Below are 23,512 nucleotides of genomic sequence, written 5' to 3'. Positions count from 1 at the left end.
AAAGAATCCAGTGCATACATAGATTCCCAGTAGTTGAATTGTTTACTCTTTTTGAAACCTGCATTAAAACAAAACAGTGGGCAGTTGTGGCAGTAGAAGACATTTTTAAAACTTGAAAAGAGACAATGAAAAGAAAGGCCAACTGTAGTTTTGCTATAAGACTCATTTCTATATAAACCTATTTAGGTTAGTAATAGATTTTTAGGAAAGTACTATGGGTAATAATGAGAGAGATCTAGTAAGTCAAGACAAAAATTGGTGTTTATGGAACTTTGAAGTGAAGTGTTTTTAAATTGGTTTAAATTTTCTAATGACCTTATTCTTACGTCGCTCGCATCTTAAAACCTAGAGTTTTTCTCTTCTTTTGAGGGCTCATATCAGCTCTGTGATGTGAAGCTCCTTCTGTGCATTTTTAACTCTTTAATGGCACCTGGCTTAACCTTAAGTATCATTCAAAGATAGATATGTGGTGAATTATTTAGTCTAGCAAGTTTTCCATTGATTTTGAGAAGCTAAGAGTTCATCACATTTCCCTAAATGGTGAGCCACTAGGTAGTTTTCAAGATCAGCCTTCCTAACCCTATTAAACTTATCTCACTTCTACCCCACGGCCTAACTTCACGCACATTGGCGTTCTCCTTTCGGAAGCCATATGCACTTCTCTGCTACCTGTTTCCCCCACTGTCAGGAGTGGTGTCTCACTGCTCCTGGTGAAGGGTAAGGCCTGATCTGTGGGTTGCCCCGTCCTTGGGGATCCTGCCTTTGGTATCCTCTGCTCTTCCTTTGACGGAACTCACTGACGTTAACTTGTATAATTGATTGTCTTTTTATATGTAGATAACTTATTTGTAAGATTCTAAAGGACAGGGACTGTGTTGTGTTCTACACAATTAGGGCTCAAATGTTTGCTAATAAAAACAGACTCAGTGTTCCTGTTCCTTCCTCAGCCTGAAGAAATTGCATACTTTGTCCCTCAAGGGTGGTAGAGTATTTCATTGAATATGTCTTGTTTGTTAAGATTACATAAATATGTATGTATACTTTCAGGGAAATTGGTTTACTTTATAAATCTCAATGGAAAAGTGAATTGAATGAATAATTATGTACAGAAATTCAAAATTTTAATAACGTCTGCCTTTCCTAGATTAAAAAGTAGCACACATCTGCTGTGAAAAATTTGAAAAGAACAGAAAAGCATAAAGAGAAAGAAAACTACAATTTTTTTTTTTTTTTTTTTTGCGGTACACGGGCCTCTCACTGTTGCGGCCTCTCCCGTTGCGGAGCACAGGCTCCAGATGCGCAGGCTCAGCGGCCATGGCTCACGGGCCCAGCCGTTCCGCGGCATGTGGGATCTTCCCGGACCGGGGCACAAACCCGTGTCCCCTGCATCAGCAGGCAGTCTTTCAACCACTGCGCCACCAGGGAAGCCCCAGAAAACTACAATTTTACCAATTAACATTTTGGTATTTTTAGTATATATGCAGACAAATTATATGCTTTTAAAGAAATTGGGATCCTATGGCCATGAAATCTGGTATGTGAATTTTTTTACTTAATATTTTATTGTGACAATTTCCCATGAGATTAAATAGCTTAAAAATATAGCAGCATAGTATTAACGTTGGGTATACCATTTCCTTATTGTAGACCTTTCGGTTATTTCTGAGATAGATAGATATACTTTTTTTTTTTTTTTTTTGGCCACACCATGCGGCATGTGGGGTTTTAGTTCCCTGACCAGGATTCGAACCCATACCCCCTGCAGTAGGGCGTGGAGTCTTAACCACTGGACAGCCAGGAAAGTCCCTGATTTTTTTTTTCTCTCATATATGAATATCACTGAACATTGTTGAATATAAATATTTGTTCATGTCTTTATTTCTTTAAGACATAAATCTAGTAGTAAGATTATTAAATCGAGGATATTAATTATTTTAAGGTTCTTGATACAGGTATTGCCAAATTGCTTTTCAGAAAGGTAATTTGCAGTCCCAATAGTGTGAGAGAATCCCCAAATGATTCTGCCTTTTAAGTCAAAGTCAATGAAACGTTAGGTGCCAGTATTTTTGTTAATGGATCAATTTATTTTTCTTCTTTTCCAGCATTCTTTTTTGACCACTTTTTCATGACCATCTTTGTCACAATATCAGTGCGGGGGATGAAAAGACGATAGGGAGTTAAAGTGAGTTTTGACAGTATTAATAAAAGCTTTGGAAGAGAGATTTAGATTATTAAGTTTTTAAATTCTCCATAACTTCCAATTTATATTCTGTTTTCCTGGCAAAGGAGTAACTGTGGGTTGGCTTTATTTATTTTGGAGTAATTTCTACATACCGACTTGTGCTTAGGTCATTATTTATTATGTGGGCACTTTATACCAGGGCTGTCACCATACTAATTTTTTAAATCTCACTTTACCATCAGGTAGAAGTGGTGACATGCTTATTAACTTTTTTTTTTTTTTTTTGGCGGTACGCGGGCCTCTCACTGTTGTGGCCTCTCCCGTTGCGGAGCATAGGCTCCGGATGGGCAGGCTCAGCGGCCATGGCTCACGGGCCCAGCCGCTCCGCGGCATGTGGGATCTTCCTGGACCGGGGCACGAACCCGTGTCCCCCTGCATCAGCAGGCGGACTCTGAACCACTGCGCCAGCAGGGAAGCCTGCTTATTAACATTTTTCATCACTTTAATGAGAGGCAATTCTGTTTAGGAATTTGAACTTACTATCTGTGCTGCTGCTCCAGGTTTTGTGGCTTGGATTTTTTTTTCTACAAATACTAACTGCTGCTTTCCATCAGTTAATGGATTGCCTGACTACTGAATTCATTCAAAAATTCCTTGATGTGTCCTGGAATATAGCTTGTTTACTTAGAGGAAATAAAGATTACTTAAACCAGCACTTTAAGTGATAGATCTGTGTTGGCAACCCAGTCACTGCCTCAAGAGACTGGAGCAGGCTTTTCGGCCTGGCATTCCTGGTTACCTCAGTGGCCCTGAGTCCATTAAAATTGACTACCTCGAAGAAAACTTGCAGAACATACTTCAATAGGCAGTTACCTTCCCTTGAAAAATACTTTATTAGACATTTGGAGGTACATTTTTGTCTATTGGGACATTTCTCAATAAATGGTTGACTGAAATCTTCTAATTTGTAGTTTGCATCTTGATTCCATTCAGTGGCTACAGACTGATACTACCTGATACCCACATAGTAATATTCAGCCAATCCAGTGAAGAACTGTGGATTCTTCCGTAACTTGGGAGGTGTTGACCTGTTTGTGGTTTCTTCTTCTTTTTTTTTTTTAATTTCTTTTTTGGCTGTGCCCCGCTGCATGTGGGTTCTTAGTTCCCTGACCAGGGATCGAACCCGCGCCCCCTGCAGTGGAAGCGCAGAGTCCTAACCACTGGACCGCCAGGGAATTCCCTGGTTTCTTCATCTTTGATTTATAGCTTATATTGTTAACACCCAGGAGGAGGAGTGCTGTTCTAGAAATGTGGAATGTTGTTTACTTTGGATGAAAGGAGCAGCAGTGGTGACTGCCACTGGGGTTGTGTTTAAAAATAAGCTTGATCTGGAGGTTGTTGATGTTCCTGGAGGATTGAGTCTACTGTCTTCTTTCCAGCCTGTACCATTTTTGTTGTAGGTATCTTTGAAATTTTAGCAGTTAGATCAGGGCAGTAATTTTCATGGAGAGTGTGTTAGTTCCTTCACTTAAGTTGGCTTTTCTCTAAACATACGTTTAGTCCGATATTTCCCCTAAGTAAGAGTAACAGTGTTCATTTTTTTTCCCTAAGTAAGAGTAACAGTGTTCATTTTTTTGGTGTTTGTAAAAGATACCAGATAATTTCCATGTATAAGAAGCTTAAATGCAGTTTTAGCGTGGCTTTATAAAAACTCATCTTTTAGCTGTATGTACTGGAGGGAGGGTATTGGCACAGATACTCTTTTTCAAGCATGTAATTTGTTTGGGAGGTTTTTGTGTATTTGAATATTCGTGGTCTGGTTTGGGGGGGAATTTGTAATATCCCGAAGTGTAGAGAGGCTATAGAAGTAGCCTCACTTTTGCACATGGCTCTTTGTGTGACCGGCTTTCTCATGCCATGGACTGGTTGATAATGAGTATCCCCACGGAGCCACCTTTGCTCCGTGTGCTCTTCCTCACCTCTCCTAGGGAGAGGTGTGAGTTGGAGACCTTTGTTTGATATACAGACCACACTGCAGTGGTGAAGATGTCAGTGAAAAGCCAGAAGTGAATTTTGACAAGAATAACAGGGTGAATTCCGACTTGACAGTAGGTTTAACAGAGGCTGGTTTTACAACTGTTTTCAGCAGCTTGCAAAATGTGTGTAGGGCCGCCCACACTTCCTTCCTCTTCTCCAGCCACACCCGCACGCCTCAGTTGCTTCTGTTCTCTTTAGTAAACTGGGAGAACATCGGTGTGTTCTTGCAACACATACTAGTACTTGTTTCTCAAACATGGATTTCCATATTATAAACACCCTCTCCTGGATGGCCTGTTTCATTTAGGTCCTGCCTAGCTATATGCATGTGTGAGCACATGCTGAATAAGAAGACTGCTTTAGAATGGCCTAATTTAGTGCTTTTGCTGGTTTAAAAGATGTCATCTTAGCTATGCAGTCATTAAAAATAGTGATTTAGAAGAACTTAGTGCATGCAAAAATATTCATCCTATAGTAGAGGAAAAAGTAGTCATAAGACTTCATATACAATATCTTAGCTTTGTAAAGAAGCATAGGTGTAAAAAATATATACTCAAACCCGAAGAGAGGTCATCCTAGATGAAATTATAGGTGTTTTTTGTTTGTCTGTTTTTAATCTGTGGTGCTTTACTTGTTTTGTGGAGAGAAGTACTTAGAAAATGGTTACACTGCTCCCCCCACCCCTCCAATGTATGTGTGTGTGATCCCATTTTATTAAAACCTTTGTGTCTGGCATGTATTATACATAGAAAATAATTTGGAAGGCTGTGTCCGAAATGTTAACAGAGATAATCACAGAGGATAGACTGATGGATAATTTTAAAAAACTTTCCTCTCTTTTTGCCAATATATATGTTCTGATTGTATTTTTTTCTTACACTGCATAGATGTTTCTTTCATAATTGAAGCAGAAATACTAAAAGGAAAATAATAGGTCAAGTGAAAAAAGCAGAATACAAGATATAAAGTTATATATAGAATGATCACACCTTTATAAAACAAAATAAAGAAGCTGTATATAAACATTTGCAGAAAAACCACCAAAACATTAATAGTGCTGATCTTGTGTGATAGGACTGTGGATGCCTCTTTATTCTCTCTACTTCCTATTTTGTATTTTCCATATTTTCTATTAGAATAGGTTACTTCGATAGGAAAAATATAAAGGAATATTTAGTCCTTTTAAAAAGGATAAACTTGATAGAATGTCATCGTAGTATCATTTGAAAAGCAAATACTTAGATTTTTGTGGGATGCTTTATTGAAAAATCATCAGACTTTGATACCCAACTAGAGATTAGTTTCTTTATCAGCACTCATTTCCAAGTTAATACATTTTAGGAAACTAAGCAGTAGAAGATTTCTGAAAACAGAAGAGAGACGATAGCTCAGTAAATTCAGTCTCTTGAAGTAGAGTGGAAGACTAAAAGAATTTCTGCTTGGGTAGGGGAGATTACCATCCGTATAACAATGATAGTGGTGGTGGTAGCTAGTATTTACTGAATGCTTACTCTGTGCCAGGCTTTATTTTAATCACTACCTTTATTAATCCTCACCACAATCTATGAGGTGCTCTTGCTACTGACATTTTCTAATGAGGAAACTGATGGTACAGAGAGATCAGGTTTTGCTCAGGTCCAGTGACTTGTGGCTGGTGAGCTGGGATTCAGATCCAGTCATTGGCCTTCAGAACCAGTCCTCAGCCATGAGGGACCATCGCACTGCTTGGCCAGAGAGACTGTGGGTGAAACTGGCTGTTGGAAAGAGAGAAGCAGGCATGGGTAATGGGAGGAGCTACTGTATCCCACTTGGAGCTGAAGGACCAGGTAGGCATCCCAGGGTTCACTTCTCACTAGAAGTGGGCCTGTGCCCACGGCTTTGCTGGCCTCGTCTGTGTGGTAGCAGTGTCTCCATCTCTTTTCATCCCCTCATTCCCAGAAATAAACTTGGTTTCACATCCACCTTTCCTTCTTTCTTTTCCCTTTCCTGCTTTCCCCCACCTCTTTGTACTCCCTTTCCCCCAAGCTCCTGTGAGCTTGAGTTTAATGCTTACCTGGACGAACTCACCTGTGTGGTGTGTCGTGTAAAGTGCCTTGGCGTAGTTTGAATGTTTGGAACTTTGTTTGATATTTCAGCGTTGAGGAAAGGCCTGCAAGGCTGCCTCAGTCAGTCAGTATTCCCTCACTGTGCCGTGAACTTAGATATCAGTGATCCTCTCACGTTCTCTTTGTTCATAAAGTTTCTTTTTTACTATCAGATGGAAAGCCTCCATGCAAAGGTGTTTTGTGTTGTGTGTTCTCTGGTGCTTGTGTTGATTTCTGCTGCCCTGCTAGAGGATGGTGTGTTGGGAAGGTTGCCCTCCTTGGCTGTTGGAGTGGGGGTTTCATGAGGCCAGAGGGCATCCTGCAGGCAAGTGGGGCTCCCAAGCCAGGCTGAGCAGGCTAGGAGCTGCAGACTGCTGCTTACAGGGCAGGTTGAGCCTCCTTGTACCTACCTTGCAGGCTCCTAGTGAGGATTCGGTGCAGTGAGGATTCGGTGCAATGCGGATTCGTGCTCGTTACCCAAGAGGCATTTAAAAATGGCGACTTTACTGTTGTTCGTTATTATAATTTCCTCCTTCTACCAGTGCAGTAATCCTTCTGACCTGCCTACCTGGACGAGTCTCCATGTATCTGTTCACTGTGACATTCCTGTTGATTAAAGATTCCTTGAACGGGTTGCAATTCATAGAGGAGAGAAAATGGGAGACTGGGTCATGGAAGACAAATTTACCATTTTTATATGTTCGTCTGGATCCAGCCTGAGGGTTTATATTTTAACTTTAAGCAAAGTTAAGTAGAACTAAACTAAAATCTTTTTTGTGTTTTCTTTTAGGAGAAAGAAGCACCTAACGAAACACAGTAATAACAAGGATTATTCAGTATGCAGTTGGCAGGGTATGTCTTGGAGCTGGTGCAGAGTCACCTTTGCTTTATATAACCCACATCTTCACATTTTCCATTGGTGTTCAAAATGATTTTCAGGCACTGCAAGATCCTCCAAGATCAAAAAATGATTTAATTATTTCCTGTGCTAACTCAAAATATACTCGATAGGAGGGTTAAACAGTGTATTCAAAAAGATGTTCAATAACAAGGATATTTTTCCTCCCAACTTTCAGTTATACGTAACTTCCTGTTTTGAGGTATACAATTGTAGTTTCATAGGCAGTGAGCAAGGGATATGTGTACCCAGAAAAGTACCAAAAAAAGTAAATTCTTTGGTAGTGAGAGTATCATTTCATTACAGGGTAGTCTTGTCATTAAGAAGAGACCCTAGGGCTTCCCTGGTGGTGCAGTGGTTAAGAATCCGCCTGCCAATGCAGGGAACACGGGTTCGAGCCCTGGTCCGGGAAGATCCCACATGCCGCGGAGCAACTAAGCCCGTGTGCCACAACTACTGAGCCTGTGCTCTAGAGCCCGTGAGCCACAACTACTGAGCCCACGTGCTGCAACTACTGAAGCCCACACGCCTAGAGCCTGTGCTTTGCAACAAGAGAAGCCACTGCAATGAGAAGCCTGCACACCGCAACGAAGAGTAGCCCCCACTCGCCACAACTAGAGAAAGCCTGTGCACAGCAACAAAGACCCAACTCAGCCAAAAATAAATAAATAAATTTTTAAAAAAGGACCCTATAAGATTCTTCCCTTTGAACTTGCTAGTAGATTAAAAATTATTTCATTGTGCCCTTTTGCTAACACAGTACTAGGAGGAGAAATGACAGTGTGTGAATAGTGATTATCTCTGGGTGTTTAAGACCCTGAAAAAAGACGACTTCCCTCATCTGTATATTCATTTATTACTTTTGTAATAAAAAAAAATCTGTAAAAAAAATGAATTAAGTTAAAATTCAGACAATCTCAGATTTACTTGTAAAGTCTGATTTATATGCCACTGTAGAATACATCTAAACTAAAGTGATAGATGAAAAAAAAATATTAGGTAACTTGGGGGCAGCCTGAAGAAGTTTGCTTTGAAAGCGAAAGTTGCATTTGCAAACTCATACAATAGAAACATAGACTTGGGTAGAATTTTAAGAGTAATTACCGCCATTGTAATTAATTGAAGTTAAAGATTTAAAGATAGTTTTCTGCCCCCTGGAGTTAGCTTAGAGTTTCTATATTTGAAAATTAGACATGCCTGAATTAAACTTTCTTTTGGGGAACTACTGTCCAAATAAAGCAAGACTTTTCCACTTGGATTTTCCTGTTAATCTTATAAAAATTATTAGCTCAGATGACAAGGATAATACATAGTATAGAAGAAATTTGCTTTTTCTCCAGCACCTGTACATAGATAGTATGGGTTTCTTATTTTAAAAAATCTTAATAGGATTTTGTTTCTGAAATTAATGCAGAAACAGTGTAGCATAGTGGTTAAAAGCACAGATTTTGGTGTCAAGATAGCCTTGGGTTCAAATCCCACCTCTTTTACACACTGGCCCTATAGCCTAGGCCAAGTTACTCATTATTTTTGTGCCTCAAAATGAGACTAATAATCCTATCTCTGAGGGCAATTTACAATTAAAAAAACAAATCACTCAGAATTACTCTGAGGGTAATTTACAATTACAGAAAAGCTTGAGGGGGCCCCAGATACGTGATTCAGATCATTTCAGTTTGCATGGGAGAATGACTATGCCTCTTTTATAATATTTTAAGTCTTAAGATATTATTATCCTAAATATAATATTGTTAAGAGTGGCCAAATGTTTCTAAGAGGTGTATGCTTTGAAATAAGAATTCAGTTTGAACCTTAGCTTTAGCATGTACCTGGAACACAAGTGTTTTTTGGCTATAAAATGGAAATAATACTGACCTCTTAGGATTGTTAAGATCCAATGACACAATCCAATTTGATTCATTTTGTACAAATACATATAGTAGGTCTTCAGTAAATGTTAGCTTTTCTTCTGTTCTTTTAAGCGAAAATGAGATTTAAAGATATTTAATGCTAGTGCTTAAAAAGAAAAACTACCTTATTTTATGTACAGTTTAGTTTTTTGGGATATTTTCACCAAAGTGGAGTAAATGCTGTAAGTACTGTTCTTAACAAAAAGCAACTGAAAATGTGAAACTGTATACCAGGAGCATTAGAAAAGGCTTCACTGAAGGGATGAATGTGCACTAATAGGAAAGATTTAGTCTTGGGAGATGGCTGTATTTTTCATTGGATTTTGTTATTTAATTCTATTAAGTTTTGGTCAGAAAAAATAATAGTGGGAGTTAAGTCTGTGAGATTTAAAGTGATGTCTTAACTTGTATAATTATATATATTTAAAAATTTTTCTGAGTCAGGGTCATTTATAAGAACCTATTTCTATATTTTAAGGTTTACACTATAAAGGATGAGAATTTTAAATTCCATATGAAATGAGGTCTTTAAAGCCAAATGGTCTTTAACAGTTAAATGGTTTAAATGCATGCTTGTCTGTTCTTGAAATATAAGCAGATCATAGTAGGTTTTGTTTGAGAGTTGGAAAACCGTAATAAAGATAAGCATAACTGATAAGCACGAAGAGTGAGTATCAGTCAGTCAGCAAATAATAAGCACCTACTGTGTGCCACTTACTGTTCTAAGCACTAGTGATGCAAGAGCAAACCATTGCCTTGTAAACATTTTGAAAAAAAGTTGCATTTCAAAATTTAACAAAATTTTAATTACCTGCTGTATGTAAAACACTGTTCTAGGCATTAGGGGAGGGTAGAAGTAAAAAATATTGATAGAACCATAGACCCCTCAGGAACCTTGCAGTCTCAGGATAAAGGTGGTGTATACAAAAACCTATAGAATAAGACCGCCTGGGATGGAGGTGTCCCATGGTGCTTTGGAGATGCAGAGAAGAGAAGGCAAGGTAATACCACCTGGGAGAGTTAGAGAAGCCTTTATTGAAGAGATTTTAAAGGAAATAGTGCTAATTTGGAATAATAGGAAAAAGTTGTTGGTTTCTGTCCAAGTGTATATTCTTTGTTTTCCCTTTCTTGTCAATCCCTGACTTCTTTTTTAAGACAGTAATAGAAATTACTTTTGGAAAATATTCTTTTCAAACACATCTTATCAAACTTGCCAGTTTTCTTATTTCTGACATCACCAAAAAATTGTTTCAACAAACTAACTTTTTATCAGTTTGCAAAATGAAATGGTATTTAAATTATCAAGCTTTATAAAGTAAATCCTAGATATGTAAATAGGTTGTTATAAATGCCCCTGACTCATTTTATGTCTCAGTATATTTATTTCAAGCTTCTCTTAAAATTTAAAGACAAATGAAGCTATAAAAGGAAAAGTCACAGAAAACTTAACTTTATTTCTCTTATTTTTGTAGATGTCCATGGCGACATTGAAAATGAATTCCTTATTTTCACCAGATATATGAGAAGATCCATTTTAAACAGTCTAAATATTTTTTCTTCCGTTGGACCAGCATGGCAGGATTCAAGCGAGGGTATGATGGGAAGATTGCTGGATTGTATGATCTGGATAAAACCTTGGGTCGAGGTCATTTTGCAGTGGTTAAACTTGCCAGGCATGTCTTTACAGGTGAAAAAGTGGCAGTAAAAGTTATTGACAAGACAAAATTGGACAGTCTAGCCACTGGTCATCTTTTCCAAGAAGTGAGATGCATGAAACTAGTGCAGCATCCCAACATTGTACGCCTTTACGAAGTTATTGACACCCAGACCAAACTATATCTTATTCTAGAACTTGGGGATGGAGGAGACATGTTCGATTACATAATGAAGCACGAGGAGGGACTTAATGAAGACTTGGCCAAGAAGTACTTTGCTCAGATAGTTCATGCCATATCTTATTGCCATAAACTCCATGTGGTTCACAGAGACTTAAAACCCGAGAACGTGGTCTTCTTTGAAAAACAGGGTCTTGTAAAGTTGACAGACTTTGGTTTCAGCAACAAGTTTCAACCAGGGAAGAAGCTCACTACAAGCTGTGGATCTCTTGCGTATTCTGCACCAGAAATTCTGCTTGGTGATGAGTATGATGCACCTGCGGTAGGTAGGTAACCTTCCAGTATCTGTCCTCTTGAATTCTCCTGGCTAGAGTGTAGCTGGTCAAAGCTGTTGTTGTTGGTATCAAAATAACTTCTAAGAGAATTTCTGTTAAATGGGTCTTAGTTAACAGATTGGGTTTCACGAATGCCATGTTTCTCTAACGCTGGCGATGAGTTTATTTTACCTTTTAGATGGCTAATGTCTAAAGTGTATTTGTCAGCACAAAGGAAAATGAGTAAGTTGCTAAGGTAACCTCTCATCTGCCCGTTTTAATTTTTTTTAAGGTCTGAGTACTTTTCCTGTCTTCTGAGATACTTCTAGTCATCTCCTTCCTGTGAATACTTTTTAACAGTCATGACACCCATATTAGACAGGTACTGTGAATATGACAGTGCAGTGTGAAGAACTGGGGCATTGGAATCATTTATTGTGACCTTGAACAGTGTACTTGACCTCTCTCTGCTTCATTTCCTCATCCATAAAATAGAATTAGATACAGGTATCGTATGTTATCTTGTTTACTTTTCACAGTGACTGTGTGGTGGTTATTGTCCCTCTCGTTGTACAGAATAGGAAATTGATACACAGAGTGCCTGCTGTGTGGTGGATTCCAGAATAGTGGTAGCATTTGGCATTCCCACTGACCCTCTCCCTTCACTCCAGCACATTTTCACACTCTCGCTCACTTGTCATGAGTTATTTAGTTGTGGTAGAAGGGTTTATTGGTTTTCAGTTTGTGTCAACTTTGTCCCCTTGGGTTCATATCTGTTTTGAAGGTCATTTAGGAATTTACTTTCAATTTTTAAGGATTTGTTAATCTGAAGGTGTGGTCAGCTTTTAAAATTTTAGGTTTAGTCTTGGAAAAATGTACCCTAATATTACATGCACATGATATCAGACTTCATAGATATGAGCCTTCCATTTGCATTCTGATCATTTAAAATGCAGGTTATAGAAGATTAAAGACACACATTGAAGAGTGCTGCTCTTACACTGAATACTCTGTACACCAAGACATTGTTTTTCATGTTAGACTGTGTGTTCTGGAAAAGAAAGGGTTAAAAATGGTTTCTGCACACTACAGATAACCAGGCTTCACTAAAGTCTTTCATTAGAATATTTGAGGCAGAGGTTTTTGATTAGTGGAGAGGCTCTAATCTGAAAATGAGGCCCAGAATATGCAGAAGAGGAAACATAAATGTCTCAACATGAAAAGGATGTTCAACCTCAGTAATAATCAGGGAAAGGCAAATTAAAACCACAATAAGATATTTTCTTACTTTTCACATTGAGAAAAACTAAAGTCCGACAAAACCAAGTGTAGGTAAGACTATAGAACATCAGGACCTCTTGTACTTTGTAGATGACAGTTTGTCAATACCTGGTAAAGTTAAAGATGTACACATCCTGAGACCCAGCAGTTCTGCTTCCTATGTACGCAAGAGATCTTCAAAGAATGTTTTTAGCAGCATTGACTGTTCATCAGCAGGAGAATAAATTGTTCAGTATTCATATGGTGAAACTATAGCTTGGTGAAAATTAATAAACTATGTCAGCATGGCTGGAGTTCACAAACTTGTTTAAGTGACAAAATGAGTGCAGAATACATACAGTATTATAACATTTATATGAAAGTTTAAAACATACAGAGCAGTATGATATATTGTTTAGGGGTCCATGCACATGCAGTAAAGTATGAAGAACACAATGAGATCAAAATAGTTACTTCTAAGGGGCAGGCATATCTAGAGGGTTTCTGTATTGGCGATGTTTATTTCCTAAGTTGAGTAGTGAATATGCAGGTGTGCATTGTAATATTCTTTTTTTCTCCCCTTATATCATAAATATTGCATAATAGAACTTTAAACAAGTTTTTAAAAAGGAAAAGAAAATCGTTTAGAAGGATAATCACCAGTCTGATAAATGGTTAACTTATGTTGGTGCAGTAGAATTGGGTGGAGTTCATTTTCTTTATTTGTATTTATTTCCATACATTCTGTGTAATTGTGTGATTGAATTTACTACAGAATTGCTTTAAAAAACAAATGGAAAGTTATCTCTCTGTTAATGTAGTATTAGTTTTTTATGCCAAAATCAGTGATTTTTCACAGATATTTAGCAAAATTAGTTGGGAATAAATATTAGAATCTGTCATTTAATTAAATTATCAGATGTTACTAAATAAAACAACTTCGGTTCAATTTTATAGGTAAGTATTTTTTTGAGTACACTGGTCCTCAACATTGAAACTTAGTTCACAAATTGTGTATTTTATTATTATTTTCAAAGAATCAGATTTTGATTTTATTTAACTATACTGTTTGTTTTCTATATCATTACTTTTTCTTTCATTTTTATTAATTCTTTCTAGGACCTTTGAGTTTTCTTTTTGTTTTCTTTTTTAGCATCTTGAATTGAAAGCTGATTTCTAACAAAATATTTACATCTAAGGCTGTATGTTGCCTTCTCCCTCCATCTCTGGTAACATCCCAGGGGTTTCACTCTGCAGTCGTTGTTCATTGCTAAACTTTATCTTCTCTGCTTTTTTTTTTTTTTGTGGTACGCGGGCCTCTCACTGTGTGGCCTCTCCCATTGTGGAGCACAGGCTTCGGACGCGCAGGCTCAGCGGCCATGGCTCACGGGCCCAGCCACTCCGCGGCATGTGGGATCTTCCCAGACCGGGCACAAACCCGTGTCCCCTGCATCGGCAGGCGGACTCGCAACCACTGTGCCACCAGGGAAGCCCTCTGCTTTGTTTCTTGTTTAGTTTTTTTGTTTTTTAAAAATTCAGAGTGGATACATTTATTTTTCCTTTTAACCATTTGGTTTTAACTTCTAATTTTAGTACATTACAGTCAATAGATATGCCTCATTGGTTTCTACTTTGGGAATATTTTTAGATTTTCTATGTGGTTTAATACATAGTAATTTTTGGTTATTATTCCCTGTATGATTAAAATTTTTGGTATGTACAGAATTTTTATAAATAATTAAGATTGTTAATTATGTAATTTGTTCCTTTGTGTCATTATGTTTTCTAATCTGTTATTTTCGAGAGAATTATGCTAGTCTACTTTTATCTGTGAAGTTTGTATTTTAGTCAGTTTTTGCTTAGTACATGTTATTTTCAAGCTGTGTTAGGTATATAAACGTTTATATAATTTATTTTACATGGTGGGCTATAGCTTTTAGCAATGTGAAACTGCACTTATTTGCTTATTGCCTTCGATCCTACTCGTCATTTTGTTTTAGATTTATCTTGCTTAAATAATATGTAGCTGGATTTTGTGTCTGTAATCTGTGAGTCAGACTTTTAATAGGTGAATTTAATCCATTCATATTTGTTTTGACTGGAATGTTTGGACTTATTTGCGCTGTCTTATTTTGTGTTTTTCATTTGCCTTATTATTACCTTTTTCCATATTTTGTTGGGTTATTCAAGTTTTCTTTGCTCCTCCTTCAGTGGTTTGCAAGATGTGCAATCCGTTTCTTTGTATTAGTGTCTACTCTTAATGTCTGGAGTTAATTGATATTTGTATCATTCCCTCTACCATACAAACAACTATAGTTTGCTTTCACTTTCCTTTGAGTAAAAGATTTTTTATTTGCTTTTATTTATTTATAAAAATATTTAATTTTGGACTTAATTTTACTGATTTCTTGGTTTACCCCTGAGTCTTCACCTTTCTGTCTTTCACTTAGATTATTTTTGTTTTGTTTGTAATTTTTTAGAGATGATTTGTGAGAAGTTTGTCAAGTCTTTGTCTAAAAATGTCATCACATTTGAATTGTACTTTGGCTGCGTATAGAAATACATATTGAGAATCATTTTCTTCCCAACTTTGAAGATATTTTCCTGTCACCTTTTGTTTCTAAAGTTGCCAGGGTGAAGTCTGATGTGAATTTAATTTTCTTTTCTTTGTTGGGCTATACATTTCATTTATCCTGTGAAGCATAGCTTCACACTTCTGGAAATGCTCCATTAAATGATTTTTCTTGGGTATTAATTCTTCTGTTTGATGCACTTGGTTCCTCTCTCATGCTGCCCATGTTTCGTAGGTGCTTGGGGATTGTTAGTTGTGTGTTTATCTCTCTTTTTGAGATTCCCTAATAGTCTGTCTGTGAATATAATGTCTGAGTAGCCTCCAGTGTATGTGGGAGAGGAGCAGAGTGTGGCCTGGTGTCTGGTCTTACTATTTGACAGACTGTCAGTACACCTCTGCCCCTGATGCCCACATTCACTCCTCCCACCGAGAACAAATACCTGCTTGTTCATGCTTGGTGAGTTACGGGGTGAGAGATATTGATTCATCCTTCTCATGGTTGTCTTGGTGCAATTTCTTCCTGTTTCCAGACTGTGTCTTCTAGAAAGGAGCACCACAGACGCTCCTACCAGCTGGTTTCATCGTTCAGTCTGATCCCATGTGCCATCTACCTTTGCGATCAGATCTAGGGATTTGGGGGGAGAAGGAGAGCTAGATCTTGCTCAGTGAGCTGTTGATTCCAGTTGCCTGTGTTGGCTTTCAAGAATGTATATTAAGTTGACTTCACCTAGTTAGAAAGGAAAGATAGAAAATGATCTCTCTGAAAAATCCTGGAATCTCATCACAGTCTTTGGAATTCCTGTGGTAGAGATTGCAGTGCAGCAGTGTACAGGGTGGAAAACCCATTGTCACTGCTAATTACATCAGTTTAGATGATGGAAGGTCAGGCAGGGGATGGACCTGTCCCTGCTGGAGTCATGCACACGTCATGCTGTTGCTCTGGAGAGCTCAGGCTCTGCTGAAACTGTTGGGGACCTTGCTGCTAGCCCTCTGTAGGGGGCCCTTGTCGTAAGCCTCCAGGTGAATTTCTGGGCAGATGAGGGTTTCTTTTTTTCAAAGAAGTATTGGAAAAGACCTTACTCTGCTTTAAAAAACAAAACTAAAGTATGCTTTACAGGTTTCTTCATTATAGAAACTCTAAAATGGGAAAACCGTTTCTTAGATTGTGGACAGAACTTTTCAGTTGTTGTAAAACCCTGCAATTGTTTATGTCTTTCTACTTCACTAAATTTTTAAAGTTTATTTTCAAGTTAAAATGAACGAAATTTGGTATTGAAAACTTTGTCACCTCACTTGAGATTCAGAGGCTTCCTGGGATGTTACAGCTCTGGAACTGAAAACCCCTGTATTAGATGCTTCCTAGTTTATAGACAAACTGTTTCAAAGATGAAATATTCAGTCTCTTCATTAGTTTATTATTTGCTAAATTAATATGCAGGAGATATCATTGAAAGCTAAATTATATAAAACATGGCTCTATATTAATACAGTGCAAAGATGTGGATTTAGACTCAGTGTGTATAAGCTTTTTGGGATGTAAACAGAAAATCTGTATACACTTTACAATTTACAGTTCAGCATTTAATGGATATTATTCATTTGTGGAGTTATGAGAAGTGTCCTCATTCATATGAGTATGCAGCAAGCTAGAGTTCTTTTTATAAATCTGTTATTTTTCCTACATTAAAATATTACTCTTTGCTGGCTCTCAGTAAACTAGGAATAGAGGGGAACATTCTCAACTTCATAAAGAGCATCTACAAAAACCTACGGCTAACATCATACTTAATGGTGAAAGACTGAATGCTTTCATCCTAAGTTTGGAAACAAGGCAAGGATGTACACTCACCACTCTTATTTGGCATAGTACTGAAAGGCATACAGATTGTAAAGGAGGAAATAAAACTATCTCAATCTGCAGATGACATGATTGCCTACGTTGAAAATCTCAAGGTATCTATCTACAGAAAAATTCCTAGAAACAGTAAGTGAATTCAGCAGGATCACAGGATATAAGATCAACACATAAAAATCAATTGCATCTGTATATATTAACAGACATCTGGAGACTGAAATTAAAAACACAATAATATTTACAGTCATGCGAAAGAAAATGTATACATCTAACAAAACATAACAAAATAATTTATGCTGAAAAATGCAAAATGCTAATGAAGGAAATTAGAGGAGACTTAAATGAATGGAGAGACAAATCATATTCATGAATTGGAACATAGTACACATGTCACTTCTTCTCAAGTTGATCCATAGATTTAATGCAGTTCCTGTCAAAAGCCCTGCAAAGTTTTTGAAGACATAGACAACATTATTTTAAAATTTGCATGGAAAGGCCAAGGACCTAGAAGAGCTAAAAGAATTATGAAAAAGAATAACAAGAGAGGAGTCACTACTGTACTACTCTGGAAAATAGTTTCGCAGTTTCTTATAAAACTAAATACGTACTTCCCGTACGACCCTGCAGTTGCCCTCCTGCGTGTTTATTTTCACATGAAAACCTGTATGTGGATGTTCATAGCAGCTTTATTTGTAATAGCCCCAAACTGGAAACAAGCCAGATTGCCCTGGAATACTATGCAGCAATAAAAGGAACAAACTATTGATACAACAACTTGGGTGGATCTTAATTATGCTGAGTGAAAAAAGCCAATCTCAAAAGCTTATGTACTGCATAATTCCATTTATAACTCTCTTGAAATAACAAACTTGTAAAGGTGGAGAACAGATTGGTGGTTGCCTCGGGCTAGAGATGGTAGTGAGTGGTGTAGTTATAAAGGGATAGCATGAAGGAACCTTGTTGTGATGGAGCACTTCTGTATCTGTTGTCGTTACATGAATCTACACACCAATGAGGGCATGTAAAACAATGAAATCCGAATAAACTCTATGGACTGAACCAACGTCAGTTTCCTATATGATACTGTGCTATAGTTAAGTAAGGTGTTGCCGCCAGGGAAACGGGGTGAAGAGTACATGGGACTTCCCTGTACTTTTTTTTTTTGGCAACTCTTGTGAATCTATAATTATTTCAAGATAAAAAGTTAAAAAATACATATTATTCATTGCCTAGAAGACAAGTATTCCAATGTAGGGCTTCCCTGGTGGCACAGTGGTTAAGAATCCGCCTGCCAATGCAGGGAACACAGGTTCAATCCCTGGTCCGGGAAGATCCCGCATGCTGTGGAGCAGCTAAGCCTGTGCACTACAACTACTGAACCTGTGCTCTAGAGCCTGTGAGCCACAGCTCCTGAGCCCGTGTGCCACAACTACTGAAGCCTGTGCGCCTAGAGCCCGTGTGCTCCACAACAAGAGAAGCCACCGCAATGAGAAGCCCGCGCACTGCAACGAAGAGTAGCCCCTGCTTGCCGCAACTAGAGAAAGCCCGTGGGCAGCAATGATGACCCGACACAGCCAAAAATAAAATAAATTTAAAAAACAAAAAAGTATTCCAATGTACATGTTCCTGAGATGTTGTGTAGGGGTTGTTTTTACTTTATTTTTAACAGTAATGCCTGATTAATGGTCTGGGAATGAAGGTCGCCATGACAGAAACACACTGCATTTTTTCAGTGTTCAGATGCATGCTAACAAATGTATTTTTATATTGTATTTTTAAAATAAAAACAATTGTAAAACTAGATAATCAGCCAGAAATTATCCTATGTCCACTGAGGTGAGAGCATTTAACCTTCACCATGTTAAAAATATGTACTTGCATTTATTTTAGAGCAGTGATTCTTAGCTTTTTCTGGTTCAGTAGTGCCTTAAGATCTGATGAAGTCTATAGACACATCTTAGAATTGTGTTCATTTTTTTAAAAAATAAATTTATTTATTTATTTTTGGCTGCGTTGGGTCTTCGTTGCTGCCCACGGGCTTTCTCTAGTTGCAGTGAGCGGGGGCTGCTCTTCATTGTGGTGCGTGGGCTTCTTATTGCGGTGGCTTTTCTTGTGGAGCACAGGCTCTAGGCGCGTGGGCTTCAGTAGTTGTGGCATGTGGGCTCAGTAGTTGTGGCTTGCGGGCTTTAGAGCGCAGGCTCAGTAGTTGTGGCGCATGGGCTTAGTTGCTCCGCGGCATGTGGGATCTTCCCGGACCCGGGCTTGAACCCGTCCGTGTCCCTGCATTGGCAGGCAGATTCCTAACCACTGATAAAGGAGATGTGGCACATATATACAGTGGAATATTACTCAGCCATAAAAAGAAACGAAATTGAGTTATTTGTAGTGAGGTGGATGGACCTAGAGTCTTGTCATACAGAGTGAAGTAAGTCAGGAGAGAAAAACAAATACCATATGCTAACACATATATATGGACTCTTAAAAAAAAAAATGGTTCTGATGAACCTAGGGGCAGGACAGGAATAAAGACGCAGATGTAGAGAATGGACTTGAGGACACGGGCCGGGGGAAGGGGAAGCTAGGATGAAGTGAGAGAGTGACATGGACATATATACACTACCAAATGTAAAATAGATAGCTAGTGGGGAACAGCTGCATAGCACAGGGAGATCAGCTCGGTGCTTTGTGACCACCTAGAGGGGTGAGATAGGGAGGGTGGGAGGGAAACGCAAGAGGGAGGAGATGTGGGGATATATGTATGTGCATAGCTGATTCATTTTGTTATACAGCAGAAACTAACACACCATTGTAAAGCAGTTATACTCCAATAAAGATGTTAAAAAATATATATGCTAGTTATATTTTGTATAATATTTGGGAAATCTTGGTGTATTTAAGCCAAGAGCTGAAGCTAAGCTGGAGGCCACATTTAATGCGCTTATGGCAGCTATTCGTCGCTCTGCTCTAGTCCTGTGATTTAAAAGGATTCCTCCTCCCTATACAGATAGTGCAACCTAACCTAAACTTCGTGATAGAGCTTTGAAATAATCCAAAAAGATGTAAGCAAATCGGAAATTTTCTCTTTGATTAACGTAGATCTGCCATTATAGCCCAGACTATGAACTGATAATTCCTTGCTTTTATTTCCGATAAGCTGCTTGTGTACTTGCTTTTACAGTCCTTCCCAAGCTACACCAACTCTCAGTGTGTACAGTTTCATTTTTCTCAGTTGTTTATTAGATCCAGATGTCTTTGTAATGTTTCAGTATTTTCCGACTTGGACCTTTTCTTCCCAGAGTCAGAATCTGGCTAAATTTTATATTACTTATTCTTCTACTATTTGTCATTTAGACATATGGTCCTGATGAGTCCTAGATTAGAACACCTTAGGCTTGTGTCAGAGTATTAGGCCCAAGTGTGGAGTTTGGGATTATATATTTTTAAGGGATGATCTGAGCCTCTTCTATGCGTAGGTAAGGAAGTTTGGTCTGCTTTAAAGTAGCACCTTGTTTGTTTTATTTGCATATGGGAGTGGGCATGGCCTTGGAACACTTCTCTGGCCTGAGCACATCCTGCTGTAGGTGACGCTGCCATGTGAGTAACAGACCGAGTGCTGTTCATCGAAGTTTTCTCTGTCCTTCTCAGCTTTGCAATCATCAACTGTTTGCTGTTCTGACCAAGGTGAAAACCAGGCTTGCTTCCATCCAGTCCCTCCCCTGCCTTCCCTCCCTCTCCTGAGCACGTGTTTATGGCATGCTTAGTCCATGCCAGGGGCCCAGGATACAGCACTGAGCAAGGCGGATCTGGTCTCTACACTTCAGCGGAGGGATGCTGTTACCTGTTATCTCCTAATTAATTGATCACTGTCGTGCCAAGGGCTAAAGAGGAACTTTAGGCTTTATACACTCATGCTTGTTAAACCAGGCCCATACCCAGGCCCAGGGCAGAAACCTTGGAAAACTAAAAAAGGAAACACAGAACCTGCTTGTGTAAGTGCCCAGTATGAGCTGCATTGCAGCCTGGGGCTTAGGCCTAGTCGCACGGGTAGCGTTTGGTTGCTGAGAACTGAAAAACATATCCCTAGAAGTGTGGCACACACCTTCCACAACCCAGCTGCCAAATGCAGGGTCGTATGCTCCGACAGGTACCTTTTACAAAGCATAGTGCCATCACTTGTCGTAAAACCAAAAGAAAAAATGAAAATCCTTCCTTAAACTTCCTGAAGATTCACATGCCTATGAGAAATGAAAATTATTTCAGAAATCACAATTAAAAATTGATTTGGCATGAACACTAAATAAAAGCACTTGACCTGGTATTAGTTCTGTCTTCACAATGTACTGGCTTTACAATGTGAACGTTGCATCATCAAGTATTTGAGAAGCAGGTAGCAGTGCCTCGAGGAAAATCTTTTGGGTTTTATAAACAAGCTGTTATTGAATTTAATATTTGAGCATGAAGTGTTAGAGGTGGTATAATCTATAGGTACCCTATACAAGCCTATACAGGCTGACACAGCCATTGATTTCTCAGTGAGACGTCTGAAAAATATGATAGAAACGATTGGCGTGTTTTTGATGTTTTCCCTGTTGCATTTTTAGCCACGGTACTTATTGTTCTCACTGTGTGGTAAGGCTGAGATCAAATGAAGTATGTGGTGACTCTGTTTTGAAAAGTATAACTTACTGTACTAGTGGTATGGTAAGATTTAAATTGGTGGTTCTCAATTGATCACCCATCAGTTTCACCTGGGGGAGATTTAAAAAGAAAAAAAAAAACCTTGCCTGGGCAACCCTGCTAGAGATTGATTCTGATAGTCCCACAACCAGAAGCTTTCATGAGATTCTGACATGCATCTAGCCTTCCCTACCGCTGATTCAGACGCATAGAATCAGATGTTTTTAGTCATTAGTGGAAAAACGATTCCCAGTATTTTAATTCTAATGTTCTTTAGATAATAAGCGTTAGGGAAGAAAATTTTTTTAACCTTCGGGTTCAAAAGAGTGAGTGAGAATGTATATTCTTTTTGATGTTGAGAACTGAGTTTAAATTTCTCCCCTCCACCTCTCTCCACCTCCCGCCCCCCCATTTTTAGTCACATTCTGTGTTCATTTAGGGATAAGTAAGTGAAAACCAAATTTCAGGTCCCTTGGAAATGTCTTCTGATGCCTCTCTAGTGCCTGGAACTTGAAGCTAAACAGCCGTCAGGGTCCCTTGTCCTGAGGAGCCCAGAGACTGTCCTGCCTGCTTCCTTTCCACTGTGGTCAGAAGGTTGCCTCATTGCCTCATTTAAAATAGTTTTCTTCATCCAGAAGATTTATAGCACCTTTGCAGTTTTCTAAGGGCTCTGACTACTATTAACTAGACAGGGGTTTTGTTTTGTTTTAGGTGGACCTTAGTGCACCACTTACTCCCCCTAAAATCCTGTGGAAAGACACAGGTTTGCAGGGCTGGTAACTGCAGGTCCTATTAGAATAAAAACCAGAAGTTACTATTCACCTACTTTTCACACTAGAGCCCAGCTCTGATCTGAGTCTTTGGGTATTCCGTCTCAGGAGGTAAGAGTTGGACTGATACGCGTGAGTGCGTGTATCTTAGGAAGCAGGTAAGAGAAGGGGTTGTGGAAGCAGCTTTCCTCTTCTCTGTTCCGTGCTGCTGCCCTTCTCAGATACTGACAGTTCCGGGAGAGGTAGCTTCTGGGGCTTGGGGCGAGGGCGAGTCGGAGTTGCCCAGGGGAGCAGCTTTAAGGAGAGCTGTAAGGAGGGGCTTTCTCGGGTCTGCAGCCCGAGGCGGCAGTCTCAGGTAACCCCGCCGAGGAGGAAAACAGTGCTTCTCAGTTCCTTTGAAAACTGGAGTCTGTTAGGTCACTCTTCTGTTTCAGAACACCTTAAAGACTTCCCATTTCACCCAGAGTCAAAACTGGAGTCCTCAACTGTGGCCGCGTGACCCTCAAGGTCGGCTCCCCCCGTTTCTTCCCTGACTTTCCCTCCCACTTTTCCCTGTCGCTCTGCTCAGCTCCAGCCACACGGCCCATCAGTCACCTTCCTCCCGCCCCAGCCCAGCCTCAGGGTCCTCCTGTCTCCCAGCCCCCTGCCCTCAGGCCTCACCTTCTCCCCACCAGCCGATGTCCTTCCCCACTTGACTCATCTCTCTGTGCAGTGGGGGTAGGAACCGTTCCCGCCTTAGGACTGTTGTAGGGTTTAGGTGAATGAAGACGCCCTTCGGCCAGCAGCTCGAACTGTCTCAGCATGTCCTCCTTTGGAGGAGAAAAACGATGCCTTCATGTTTCTGTGGGGCTGCATTGGCCTCATTTTCCTTCCTGAGGTGCTCGCTCCTCTGGAAATTTGTCCTAGGGGAACTTCTGAAATGCTGGATGCATGGGAAAACTGGGGGAAGGGCAGGCCTGTGCACGTGTGCTTTCCCGCTTGTGTTTTTAGTTGTGTTTAATTTTTAGAATGTTAGGTTTTTTTTGTTTTTTTTTGTTTTTTTTTTTTTGCGGTTTGCGGGCCTCTCACTGTTGTGGCCTCTCCCGTTGCGGAGCACAGGCTCCAGATGCGCAGGCTCA

General features: G+C 39.2%; 1 protein-coding gene across 7 annotated transcripts in view; it reads left to right on the top strand.

Annotated features, from left to right (window-relative positions):
- SNRK (SNF related kinase) overlaps nt 1-23,512 on the top strand; it is a 151,334-nt gene that overhangs the window by 88,737 nt on the left and 39,085 nt on the right. For 5 of the 7 annotated variants that reach the window (XR_013830213.1, XM_079934514.1, XM_079934518.1 and 2 more), the window contains 3 exons: nt 7,094-7,155; nt 10,584-10,703; nt 10,799-11,272. Coding sequence is in view for 6 of the 7 variants with exons in the window: in XM_079934514.1 (XP_079790640.1) it covers nt 7,094-7,155; nt 10,584-10,703; nt 10,799-11,272 (656 nt within the window). In the remaining variant the exon portion in view is untranslated. Of the gene's footprint in view, nt 1-7,093; nt 7,156-10,583; nt 11,273-23,512 lie in introns of all 7 variants that reach the window. The other 2 variants (XM_079934516.1, XM_079934515.1) reach the window with 1 other exon arrangement.

This window comes from Stenella coeruleoalba (assembly GCF_951394435.1).
Source record: "Stenella coeruleoalba genome assembly, chromosome: 10".
NCBI classification, from domain to species: domain Eukaryota; kingdom Metazoa; phylum Chordata; class Mammalia; order Artiodactyla; family Delphinidae; genus Stenella; species Stenella coeruleoalba.
The sequence above is the reverse complement of the archived record's forward strand: the minus strand, read 5'-3'. Positions and strand labels throughout refer to the sequence as shown.